General features: G+C 39.8%; 1 protein-coding gene across 2 annotated transcripts in view; it reads left to right on the top strand.

Moving 5' to 3' along the window:
• Positions 1-9,982, top strand: part of nup214 (nucleoporin 214) — a 41,169-nt gene extending 31,187 nt beyond the window's left edge. For both annotated transcript variants that reach the window (XM_049603884.1, XM_049603883.1), the window contains exons 32-36: positions 46-198; positions 3,433-3,604; positions 6,359-6,507; positions 7,676-7,709; positions 9,124-9,982. In XM_049603884.1, coding sequence (XP_049459841.1) covers positions 46-198; positions 3,433-3,604; positions 6,359-6,507; positions 7,676-7,709; positions 9,124-9,160 — 545 coding nt within the window. In that variant the 3' untranslated portion in view covers positions 9,161-9,982. The remainder of the gene's footprint in view (positions 1-45; positions 199-3,432; positions 3,605-6,358; positions 6,508-7,675; positions 7,710-9,123) is intronic.
• The last annotated feature ends 2,194 nt before the right edge of the window (positions 9,983-12,176 follow it).

Genomic DNA, 12,176 nt, shown 5'->3' with positions numbered 1-12,176 from the left:
CCCATTTTCTTGACAGATACATTTATCTGCTTATTTCTCCTCTAGGTGCCACCAGTCTTTTTGGGAACAGTGGTGCCAAGTCCTTTGGCTTTGGACAGTCCTCCTTTGGTGAGCAGAAACCCAGTGGGACCTTCAGTGCTGGTGCAGGGACTGTCGCATCCCAAGGATTTGGCTCCTTCTCAACTCCAACAAAAGCAGGTATACTGCTTTTTATTCTAAAAGCACTTTGGTTCTGCAGTCCTTGCTGTCTTAGATACTTTCATGATGCTTGCGTCTGTAGTGCTGACATTTTCAAAACAAGCGTATTTCCATGTGCTTTCATACATCCTTAGGGTGGGGATTATTTTTCTAATTAGAACTGAGCAAAGGGTCTAGCAAATGTAAATATTAGCATTATTAGATAATACATCATTCCATAATTCCCCGCTTACACATATTCACCTGATAGAGCTTCCATCTGTGATGTTTGATATTCTCTATTATGTCACATTTTTCGGAGGGCTTGGTGAAGGGGCTCTGGCTCAGTGATGTGTAAGTTTCAGTGATAACGAGATGGCTGTAATAGAAACCCTGGGCACCTATACGTAATCGCATTATACACATCAGCTGTCTCTTGACATTGCTTTCTCCTTTATCACCTGAGCTACAGCAAGTGCCCTTATCTCCTCGCCCCAGCAGAGCAGAAAGTGAGGTAGTCATGCTCCGTCATAACCTGCCAGAGTACTGCTGATGCAATGTTACCTCTGAACACCACCAGTCATAGTGCATATGCATATTAGATACACTAAAAGATTTAAATTATATATTTGAACTATGTTATTTTGAAACTGTCATTTTAGTTGTGATATATATATATAAGTATATGCAGTAATAGTTTTGTATGCAGGATTTAATATCAGACAGGGCCGGGACACGTGCCACATCTTTTACAGCCTGAAAAACGCAAGGTCGGGCGTTTGGTGCCACTCTAATGCCTACTCTGTGCCAACTTTTAAAGGTGTGGAGGCAGGTTGCACCTTGCGTTGCTAAGCGACCATAACCTGCACTGCATCATAGCCTACTTACCAAAAATCCAGGGTTTGAAGCTGATCTTCTTCCAAGAGTTATTTATTTATTTTTATTATTATTTAAGTTTGTATGAAGCTTTAAATATTGTCCATGTGACAGTTTAGAAAGCTCTGGGAGAAAGGAAAGATTTCTGCCAGCTGTGATTGGTTGTTTTATCACGTGTTATGCAGTGTGCGGTGCTCAGTGCAGCCGTCGTGCCAGCTATGGCATCGCTCTCACTTTTGAGCGCACACTCCACATGTTTACATTGACAACAATGGATTTGAAGGTGCAAAAAAACACCATGTGTCAAGACGTGTGGTTCATTTGGGTTACAGGCTCGCTGCTTTAAAAGTGCTGTGCTGATTCCCTCTTTGATAAACTTGTAAAAATAAGAAAGGACATTTAGCCTCCTCCTATGCGCCCAGATTATTTAGCAGATTAACAATTTAGAATGGATCAAGTGCAAATTAAATTAGTTGCAGAGCAAGTTTAAGAATAAAGAAATAACTTAATTGCTTCTCAAATAGATTACTTAGTTTTCAAGATTAAATTGAGCCCTTTTTTTTCCTTTTCAAATCTTTGAAATCTTAAAAAAAAAAAAAGTATGGTTGTTAAGTTAGCAGTGATCCAAGCTATCTCTTAGCTCCACTGGGATATTGGTACCACTCAGCACACACTAATGCCCTATCACTGGCCTATGTACAGGGAATGTAATCTTGTTACATTAGCTCAATCAATTATTTATGGGGCATGCTGGTAGCCAGGCTGTAATTTCAGTACACCCTTTCTCCCCTGCCACTCCTACCTCTAAAGCTTTGAGCTGGTGTGAAGGAGTCATCCTGTCTTAAAGCTGCCACAGCGTGTTGTTACAAAACATTAATGTACTGAGCACAGCAAGACACGGTATCATAACTGTATTCACCGTGTTCAGACACTTTCCTGTGAGACACAATAGGGAAAAATGCTAAACAAAATTCACTCATTTTTAAAAATCTATTTACGTGTTTACAGTTACTGCTCATTTAGGTAATGTAAGCCCTGTTTCAGACCACAAGTGGGATGTATGTGTATTCATATTAACACAGGAGTCCAAGCAGAACTGTGAAGAAAAGAAAAATGCCCTCCAAATAAGTGAAATATCCTATGTCACACCATGGCTGAAAATTAGGGGTGTAACCGTACACAAAAATCACGGTTCGGTACGTACCTCGGTACACAAGTCACAGTTCGTTTTTTTTTTTTTTTTTTTCGGTACAGTAATGAAAAAAATAGACAACTATTAAATATCTTTTACTTATTGGTAACCTTATTAAAACATACCACCACAGCAGTTAACTCTTTTTACACATTTTTTGAATGAAACAAATATATATAAAATCCTGCTTTTTCACATTGTTTGAATGAAAATAGAAATATAAAAGTGAAAAATAAAATCCTGCTGTTTTTTTAACACATTTTTGGAATGAAAAATATAAATATACATTTCTGCTTAAACAGTTTTACTCAAATAAAATAAAAAGTATAGTGCAGCTGGTCAGCGTTAAAGCCTGCTCAGATTCAGTTTTACTAGGAACTTACTTAGCTTTCCCACTTTGTTAAAGTGCACTAAACAAAACATGCTTATATCTAAAGTGCAGCTTAAACGATTTTTCTCAACTCCAGTGGCGTTGATTATTTCTTTAGCGCGATGGTCAGGGAAACGCTCTTTCTTTTTAAACAACGACAATATCTTAGTTTGCACCAGATTGCTTTTTCTAGTCGTGCCAGTTAACGTTCAAACTCGGGTGGTGTTGCTTTAGATGCGTTAGCATTAGATGTGTTTCCAAGTACATACCCGACCGCTGTTCTGCAGTGTCGGCACACTGCTTTTGTCTTGTCCACTTGTTTATTTCCATCTTTGTATTTTACCCTGAAACCAAAGTGTTCCCAAACGGAGGACTTAAGGTTTGCGGGTGGGTCTTCAGGTTCGTCAGGCTCACTTGCCATGTTGTCAAAATGCGAGAATGCGCTGCACAAAGTGAAAGCGGAGATTTACGGTCGGACTCGGTCCGTCACTCAATTATGTCCGTTGGAGAACTATATATTTTAAATGGTTCGGCTCGCAAAAACGAAATTAAAATTAAAAAAATAAATAAATAAAACAATATCCTGCGCCCAATAATTTGGTACAGGGTCGTGCCGAACCGAAAGTCGCGTACCAAACTGTTCAATACAAATACATGTTCTGTTACAGCCCTACTGAAAATCCACAGAGACTGCATCGTGACTGACCCTTTTCTTTATCGTTCTCAATAGAAACAGTGCTGAGTACTCTGTAACTCTTCTTCCTCTGCTTTCTGTTACAAAACCTTTTTAAGCACTTATCTTTTTTCCTCACTACAGGTGGTTTTGGCAGTGCTCCTGTGTTTGGGAGTCCCCCTTCCTTTGGTAGTCCCCCAGCTTTTGGCGGTGGAGCAACATTTGGCTCGAGCGCTTCCTTCTCCAACAACATGGGTTCGTCAGCTGGTAAAGTGTTTGGAGAGGGGACAGCGGCTGCCAACATGGGAGGATTTGGGTAAGAAAATAAGTATGCTCTTTGAGAGGTTTAAAAAGCGTTGGCTATAAAAATAGTTTTTAGGTATATGTAGAAGACAATATTGCACATTCATTGAGTAATTAATGCGGATTTTTCAGCAGCTACTTAATTGGTAAGATCTTCTCTTTCATAATAGCAGCCAGCTAGCTAAAAATAAGAGTAATACGCAGTAGTATAAATCGATCTGGACTTATTTGGCAACATATACAATAGGGTTGTCACTTTTTTGAAAAGTCAGGTTCAAAGAAATTGTCTGTTCAAATGAATTAAAACACAACCCATGTTGTGAAATGACATCCCATCAACAGTGTAGACCCAAAACTCTTCCTCGCACTTCCTCTCAGGTGATTCTGTGTCATCATTATCAGATCAGCACAGCTTTGCTCACTAGTGGCCTCCATTTTTATGTGTCTATTTAATTGAACGATAGGTCAGTCAATCAAGCTGACACCCTCTGCTGGACCATAATGCACACAACTTCAAACTAGTTTGAAACAGTTTCTAATATTCAGAATCAATATGTATCAGTATATTTATATTTACGCCACTAACTTTCTGTTGTGCTTATGGACTAAATTTGAATTCGAATAGTTCACTTCAGTTTTAACTAGGTGTGTAACGGTACACAAAAATCACGGTTCGGTACGTACCTCGGTACACAAGTCACGGTTCGGTTTTTTTTTTTTTTTTTTTCTCGGTACAGTAATGAAAAAAATAGACAACTATTAAATATCTTTTACTTATTGGTAACCTTATTAAAACATACCACCACAGCAGTTAACTCTTTCTACACAATTTTTGAATGAAACAAATATATATAAAATCCTGCTTTTTCACATTGTTTGAATGAAAATAGAAATATAAAAGTGAAAAATAAAATCCTGCTGTTTTTTTAACACATTTTTGGAATGAAAAATATAAATATACATTTCTGCTTAAACAGTTTTACTCAAATAAAATAAAAAGTACAGTGCAGCTGGTCAGCTTTAAAGCCTGCTCAGATTCAGTTTTACTAGGAACTTACTTAGCTTTCCCACTTTGTTAAAGTGCAGTAAACAAAACATGCTTATCTAAAGTGCAGCTTAAACAATTTTACTCAACTCCAATGGCGTTGGTTATTTCTTTAGCATGATGGTCAGGGAAACGCTCTTTCTTTTTGAACGACGACGATATCGTAGTTTGCACCAGATTGCTTTTTCTAGTCGTGCCGGTTAATGTTCAAACTCGGGTGGTGTCGCTTTAGATGCGTTAGCATTAGATGTGTTTCCAAGTACATACCCGACCACTGTTCTGCAGTGTCGGCACACTGCTTTTGTCTTGTCCACTTGTTTATTTCCATCTTCGTTTTTTACCCTGAAACCAAAGTGTTCCCAAACGGAGGACTTAAGGTTTGCGGGTGGGTCTTCAGGTTCGTCAGGCTCACTTGCCATGTTGTCAAAATGCGAGAATGCGCTGCACAAAGTGAAAGTGGAGATTTACGGGACTCGGTCCGTCACTCAATTATGTCCGTTGGGGAACTAAATATTTTAAATGGTTCGGCTCGCAAAAACGGAATTAAAATAAAATAAAATAATATCCTGCGCCCAATAATTTGGTACTGGGTCGTGCCGAACCGAAAGTTGCGTACTGAACGGTTAGACACAAATACATGTACCATTATGGCCCTAGTTTTAACATTTAATTTTTGAATTCCAAATAAAAAGAGAAAGCCTTAATATACAGGTGTATCTTTTTTCGTCCTTTTGGTTTCAGTCAAATCTGACAATCAAGGCAAAATCAGCTGATGTTTTATGAGGCCCAATCTTATAGTAAATAGGTAGTGTGACACATTAAAACCAGCTGTTTACTTTGAGGATGTCAGTGTCACCAGGCTGTCTGTGCAACACAGAGGGTGGAGCAGAGCAGCAGGATTTTGCCAGCAGGGTGGATCACCTTTTTTTGTGAATCGGAACATCTGTGTGCTCTCTCGCTCATCGGGCCATTTCAAAGCATAACACATAAAGCCACTGATGAGCAGCGTTCGCCATATTGTTAAACCCTCTATTAACATTATAGTGATTACGTGATGAAATAAACCAAATGGAGCAAGTTTTGGGAGTCCCATTGAAACCTTGTGTAAATACTACGGGAGGCTGCTTTCACAGTGTAATACACATGTTAAATTCTTTTCTTCTAACTCAACAGATCAGACTTAAGGTGGCAGGGGTTTCCTTAAATTGTCCACCATGTGCATGTTTTGCTATGGTGAGCATGGCTGCATGAGCCCAAAACTCTGCAGCCTTGTGCAGGACTAGATTATTCCCCTCAGATAATCTCACTCCGGGTTCATGCTGCCCGCAGATTAAACTGGCCTGCTCTCTCTCTCCCCCACCTCCTCTGTTTTGCTTATTCTCCCTGTTCTCTCCCTTGGGAGTCAATGGGAGTGGGATTACCGCTTAAACCCCTGTCACTCAATCCTCATACATACACACAAATACACACACACCCACACACCATCTGACACCTTGTAGCATGTTTACTTGGAAGGAGCAAAACAAGGAATATATAAATTATATACATTTCTCTTTTTATCTCCCTGTTATCTGTCTTTGTATAAATAAATGCTGGTTGATAGCAGCTCTATGGCGCTGTGTTTTTATCCATTTTGTCTCATCAGCCCCACTCAGTATCTGATATATATTTTAATGTAGTCGTTTACCACATCACATCGTCTGTGTCTGCTTCTTTTTTCAGGTTTGCCTCACCTCCCAGCGGCCCATCCTTTGGTGCCCTAGCCACTCAGAGCGCAACGCCGTCATTCGGGAGCCTGGCCCAGCAGAGCACTGGGTTTGGACAGCAGCCCAGCAGCTTCTCAGGCTTTGGACAACAGCCACAGGCGGGAGGTGAGAGTACTACTGCTGCTGCCCCTTTTTTTCCCTCTCCTTTTCTTCCCTCATCATCTTCAGACATCCTCTTGCTTACCAGCGGCCAGTTAAATATTGCAAGCAGCTCGGTCAGTGACTCAAGTGGAGTCTGCGTGCCAGTCTTCCAACATCAGTACAGTTGAATAGTAATGATGACAAAGCATCTTTCTGCTGAGATCAGTCCGTTATTTTCCTCTTATCATCCTGTAAAGCTACACAAGCAGTGCAAATCACAAGTGTAATGGCCCACTGTGAGGCTGTGCACTTCGCTCTGTTAGTTGGTGATTTTAGGAGGCTTTGAGTATATTATTTATTAAGATAGAAATGTTGGAGCCACCTTGCTCTGACCCTTGCAGCAAACTTGCACAGTACGTAGGAGTTTCGGCCACATCCTCTGACGCCACCTAACTCTTCTTTCACGCATAGTTAAAATGCTCACTTCTGCTTCAGCTCTTAAATGTTGCCTTTGCACATATGCAGCCCAGTCAGTAGTGCGTATGTGCAACTCACAACTCAGATGAGAAGGAAGTGAGATGGATCACTCAATAGCTACTTCCATTATCAGGAAGAAAATATGTTTTTAATTCTTTTTTTTTTTTTTTCCACTTGCTCAATCAGGCAAGTGAGTTGCTAGATGTACTAGACAGATGTGACATTAAACTTGCCCCCAGGCAATCAGGCAATACTTATTGTTGAGCCCCGGAATATTCAGAATTTCAAATGATTGTTATACACCAAAAAAGCTCTGTTTTTAAAAACCAAACATGCATGCGTGTCTCTTCCTCCCACTTTTTTCTGTGTGATTGTTGTCTTTTGTTTCTCTTTTGTTCTCAACTTGTTCAGTTATCTTTGCCTCTCTACAACCTTTAATGGCTTTGTCATTAATCATACATATTGAACATGAGGCCGCCCTACTGCTCCAGTCATCCACTCTCTGCATCTCTATCTCTGATAGCCCCGGGTGGCAAAGCTTTGCCTGTGTCAGTTCATGTTACGTACACAGCACACACATCTGTTTAATAATGATAACTCGTGCTCTTGGATTAGAATTGCATTAGGATTGTTGCTTTTCATCTTTTGCGCACTGACAGTCATAATGTTATACTGCCACAGTCACCCAATTTATCACTTATTTCCTGTTTTGCAGGGTTCTCTGGAAACACCTTTGGCTCTACAAACCAGTAAGTGTGGTCATCTCGCTGTCGTCTTGTGTGTGAACTAATTAAGGGACAGACCCACTTTTTTCTGTTCCTCTTTGGCAGTGATGTGTTGTGTGTTTGAATTCTGCTGAAGCTCATGTCTTTCTTCCACAACACAGTTCCCCACAGAACCTTTCAGATTCAGTACCACCTCATCCGCCCTCACTTACTGCCTTTCCTTTGTCTTTTCTTCATTTGGAGTAGGACTTTATTGCCATTTCACTGTATTAAAATACAGATGGTTTAGCACTTTCAGCCTTGAGTAAAAAAAAACATGTACAAGAATGATACATTAAATCAGGCTTAAAGAGGAGATCCAGTATCTAAAACAATAGTCACACATACATGCTTGTAGCCCCTGTGTAAGGCCACAGTCCCTGAAATGAGTGGTGCATGATAGAATGCTCTAGTAGCACGTCCTTACTAATTGCCCCCTTGTGATTAGTTTTCATTCCCATCCTACTGTTTCTCCTTTTTGGTGTCTCATCCCTCACTCCCACTTCCTACCTCTCCTTCTCTTATGCTGCCTCTCCCTCCGCTTGCTGCTGCGTGTCACATGGCAGCCAGCGTTCCCCGGGGTGTGTTCCAGTGGAATGCACTCTGAAGTGTGCAGGAGTGTGTGGAGACGAGGCTTAGCCTATTGGACACATTCACATGCTGTTAATAATCCTCTCTCCGTCTTTTTTGGTCCTTCTTTTGTGACTCCCTCACATACTGAATTTTGCTTCATGCTTATTGTGTTTCTTTGCAAAGCTGTACACGTTTATGGGATTGTGTTATTATTATTATTTTCTTGCAAATATGCAGAACAAGCCTCTATAATGTCTGACTGAAACTCAAAATGAAAATCTTTAAAAAAAAAAACAAAAAAACAAAAAAAAACAACAACTCATAATTTCGCAGCCCGGCACAACCAGATGAAATAACAGTTAGTCCTGAGCTATGTGAAACTTTTACATATTCACCAGTTTATTTTTCATTTCATTTACACTGATATCTGATAAATTACACAAGACACAAGGTGTGTCTGTGTTTATTTTTAATCTGAAGCTCTCTGTCCAGCTCCACTGCTTGTTTATTTGTCCTCTTGAATCTTTTAAAACTCCCAATTTCCTTTTATGGTCCTCTTTAAAAAAACAAAACCTAAAGCTCCTCAGCATCACTTATATAAACCGTCTGGTTTATACTTGACTGAAGCTTTATCATTCTTATGTTGGCACAGATATTCAAATCCAATATGTTAATAACAGCACCATACAGTAACATCAAATACAAAACTCTACTGGTTATGTGGTAATTTTTTATAATAATGCTGCTACAACTGGTGCTGTTTCAAGCACTGAACATCTTTTTCAATAATCTCTCCCTCTGCTTTGTCTGTCGTTTCTTCTTCCAGATCAAGTCCTCAAACATTTGCCAGCTGGAGAAGCTAGTTTTATTAAACCTCCACTTCCACAGTACTTTCTGCAATCAAGCTCTTTGTGCCACATAATGGGTGAAGGGGAAAAGGGCGAAGACTGTGTTACATTTGGGTTAAAAATATACATGCATTTAGTTTGTAGGAAACTTTTGTATATTCTCGGAAAAAAGTTTTCAACAGCTTTCACTCATTTATATTCAGTTGGGAAGTTTATGCCTGATGTGAGTAATTTATTAAGACACAGGAGAATCAAGCACTGATATCTATACAAGCAGTTTATGTGAGTTACCTGGAACAACGGGCCTCAGACTTTTAGAAAACCATCGACAACTCTATATAATCCTATTGTTAACAAGTCCATGACCTTCTTCAAAAAATGTAGTACATTGTTACACATGGATGCAGTTCACAGACTTGTCATTCTTTGTTGTCATTATATTCATACTCCAGTTTGGTTGTGTCTTCTGGAGTCATTTTGTGTCCCGACATTTTTAAGTTTTTGTTGCTGCACTTTTAAATTTAGAAACACTCAAAGGCTTTGAAGCTTCTGAACAGTTCAGTTTCTCATTAAGTTATGTTAAATTTTGTTCTCAGCATGGCTGCACAAACTTAAATTCAGTCCGGTCATATCTGTCAATACAGTTGCAGAGAAATGTCAAAAATAAATGTCGAATCTCCCAAAAGTAAACCCAATATTTTGAACTGTCGTAAACAGAGTTGTTGTCTGAGGAGAGAAAGAGCTATATTTTCCTTTTCAAATGATTTTTGCAGTAAACCCCGACTTGATGTATATTTTTACATGAAAAAGTGGAAATAAATGAAATTTCTGAAATTATTTGTCTTTTAAAAATGTTATTTCTTAAATCAGTCATGTTGATGGCTTATCGGTTGTGTTTATTTTCTCTAATGATCATGAAAACAGACACAAATATTGATCATAATGTGACCTGTTCACTGACGTAGTGCTTCTTTACATTCATGCAGCATTATTAATGTTTAAAAGCAGCTTGCTCCTTCAATAATTGACTTGCCAAGAAGATGATGCTTTGGTTTTATCCCATTATATTGATTTTAACCTACAGCAAAACACTACTAAAACATCCTGACATACATTGGAATAACACTGCACATCTTCACGGTTATTAACAGGGCACCACTGTGTAGTATTTCCATAATATGGAGGCAAATATAATCTGAATATTAGCCAAACAAAACTAAACAGTTTAATTCGAGGTGGCATGAAAAATAGCATGGCAGTGAGCCCAAGGCTATGTGCACACGGTTCACTAATTAATGCTAAATCCTTGATATGCAGCTCATTCCTCCATCTTCAGTAAGGAATTCACTGACTCGCATACAGAGCTAAATTGGGCTGCGGGAGAATGCTGATGGGGATCTATGGCTCGTACCAGAGCCTCCATGTTGTGGCATTTGGCCACCGTCGACAGAATTACATTCCCGGCTTATAGCTGTGGAGCATGTCACTGTCACTCTGTCCATCCTTATCTCGCTGCTCTCACCAAACGGGTGGCAGAGGTCGTGGTCGCTCTGAAGTGGCAGGGGAATGTCAGGGTCATAAAATGTGACCTGAACCACCCGGATGCTGAAATAGTCAAATCCACATTCCCTAGTAGTCTTTAATAGATATAAACAGCAGACTCCCTGCAGAAAGCCACTGGCTTTGTAGATGTGTAAAATACTTGGCTATAAATACACTATAAATGTTTCACAGTGAGCAGTGTTACATACATGATGAGGCTGATGTTTGATCAGCGCCGGCACTATTTGATGTCTCAGGTAAAGATAACAGTCGGACACATTGGCAGATTACAGAGGCACACAGGCAGTTACAGAGCCCAAAGTCTGTAATGCTTTCAGCTAAAGCGGATGAGCTTATGAGATTTTCAGCACCCACTCCACAACTGGCCTCTATGAAAGCATTAAAGGCAGCGTGTTTGTTTTATTTATTTATTTAATATTATACCACAGATAAAACCGAAATATTCAATAGTGACAGTACTTCTGTCTTGGGTCACTGTTCCCGTTGATGGAAAGTCTCACAAACACTTGGAAGGATGGCAGCTGCCTTCATGGAATCCAGATAAAAATAGCTTAGTCAAAACCACCTCTCACCCCTCCCCCAACCCCACCTTCATTCTGTGTTTTCCCAGACCCCCCCACCCCCACCAAGTGAGTGATGATTAGCGGCTCTTGAGCACATCCTGCCTCACGCTGCTGACATATTCATCATCTCCCAGTGGATGCATCTATAAGGTCTTGAGGCATTTCTATGAACGGTGGTGAATGCTCCTGACTCAGGTCACCCCAGTGTGTTCCCTTATGTGTATAATGTACCAGGCCAGGCTGCTGAGGTCTCACTGTTGTGTGAGGTGAGTGCTACCCAGAGCATTTGGGAGCACCAGCTCCTCTACAAGAGCATGCTACAATTTTCCCTAATGGGTAATTTTGTCTGCACAGATAATCCAAATCCAATAATCCACTAACAGATCAGGGAGTCCTCTACCCCCTGTTACTCCTCTCTCTGCACACTGTGCTGACATGTTGGTACCTCTGCCAGTTTGGAGAACAGCACCGTTAGCCACACTGTTGTGAAAAGATTTGACAAGACTTATAACAATTGTCAGATCACTTGTATTCATACTGTCAAAGGAAATTTATCTGTATCCGTGTCTACCTATTAGTTAAATTCAGGGTTTTAAGACAAGCTAGCAGCGTCCCTTTAGGGATGGCAGTATTGGTATGTCAGTTGGTTCACCCCTTTGTTTCAGGCTAAAATATTTTTTAAAAGCTATTGGATGTATCGGCTTGAAATTCGGTGCAGATGATCACGTTCCACTCAGGATCAATCATCATGTCAAAATTTCACTTATTCTAACACTTCATTTCATGACCAAATACGAAGCAAATTTTACATAGTGGCCAAATGTGGAATTACAACTTCAGGTCCTGTGATGTGATATAAATAAACTATAGAAAAAATTCAATTGAATGATTAATTTCTTACTTTG

The sequence above is a fragment of the Epinephelus fuscoguttatus genome, linkage group LG18 (genome assembly GCF_011397635.1).
Source record: "Epinephelus fuscoguttatus linkage group LG18, E.fuscoguttatus.final_Chr_v1".
NCBI lineage: Eukaryota > Metazoa > Chordata > Actinopteri > Perciformes > Serranidae > Epinephelus > Epinephelus fuscoguttatus.
The sequence above is the reverse complement of the archived record's forward strand: the minus strand, read 5'-3'. Positions and strand labels throughout refer to the sequence as shown.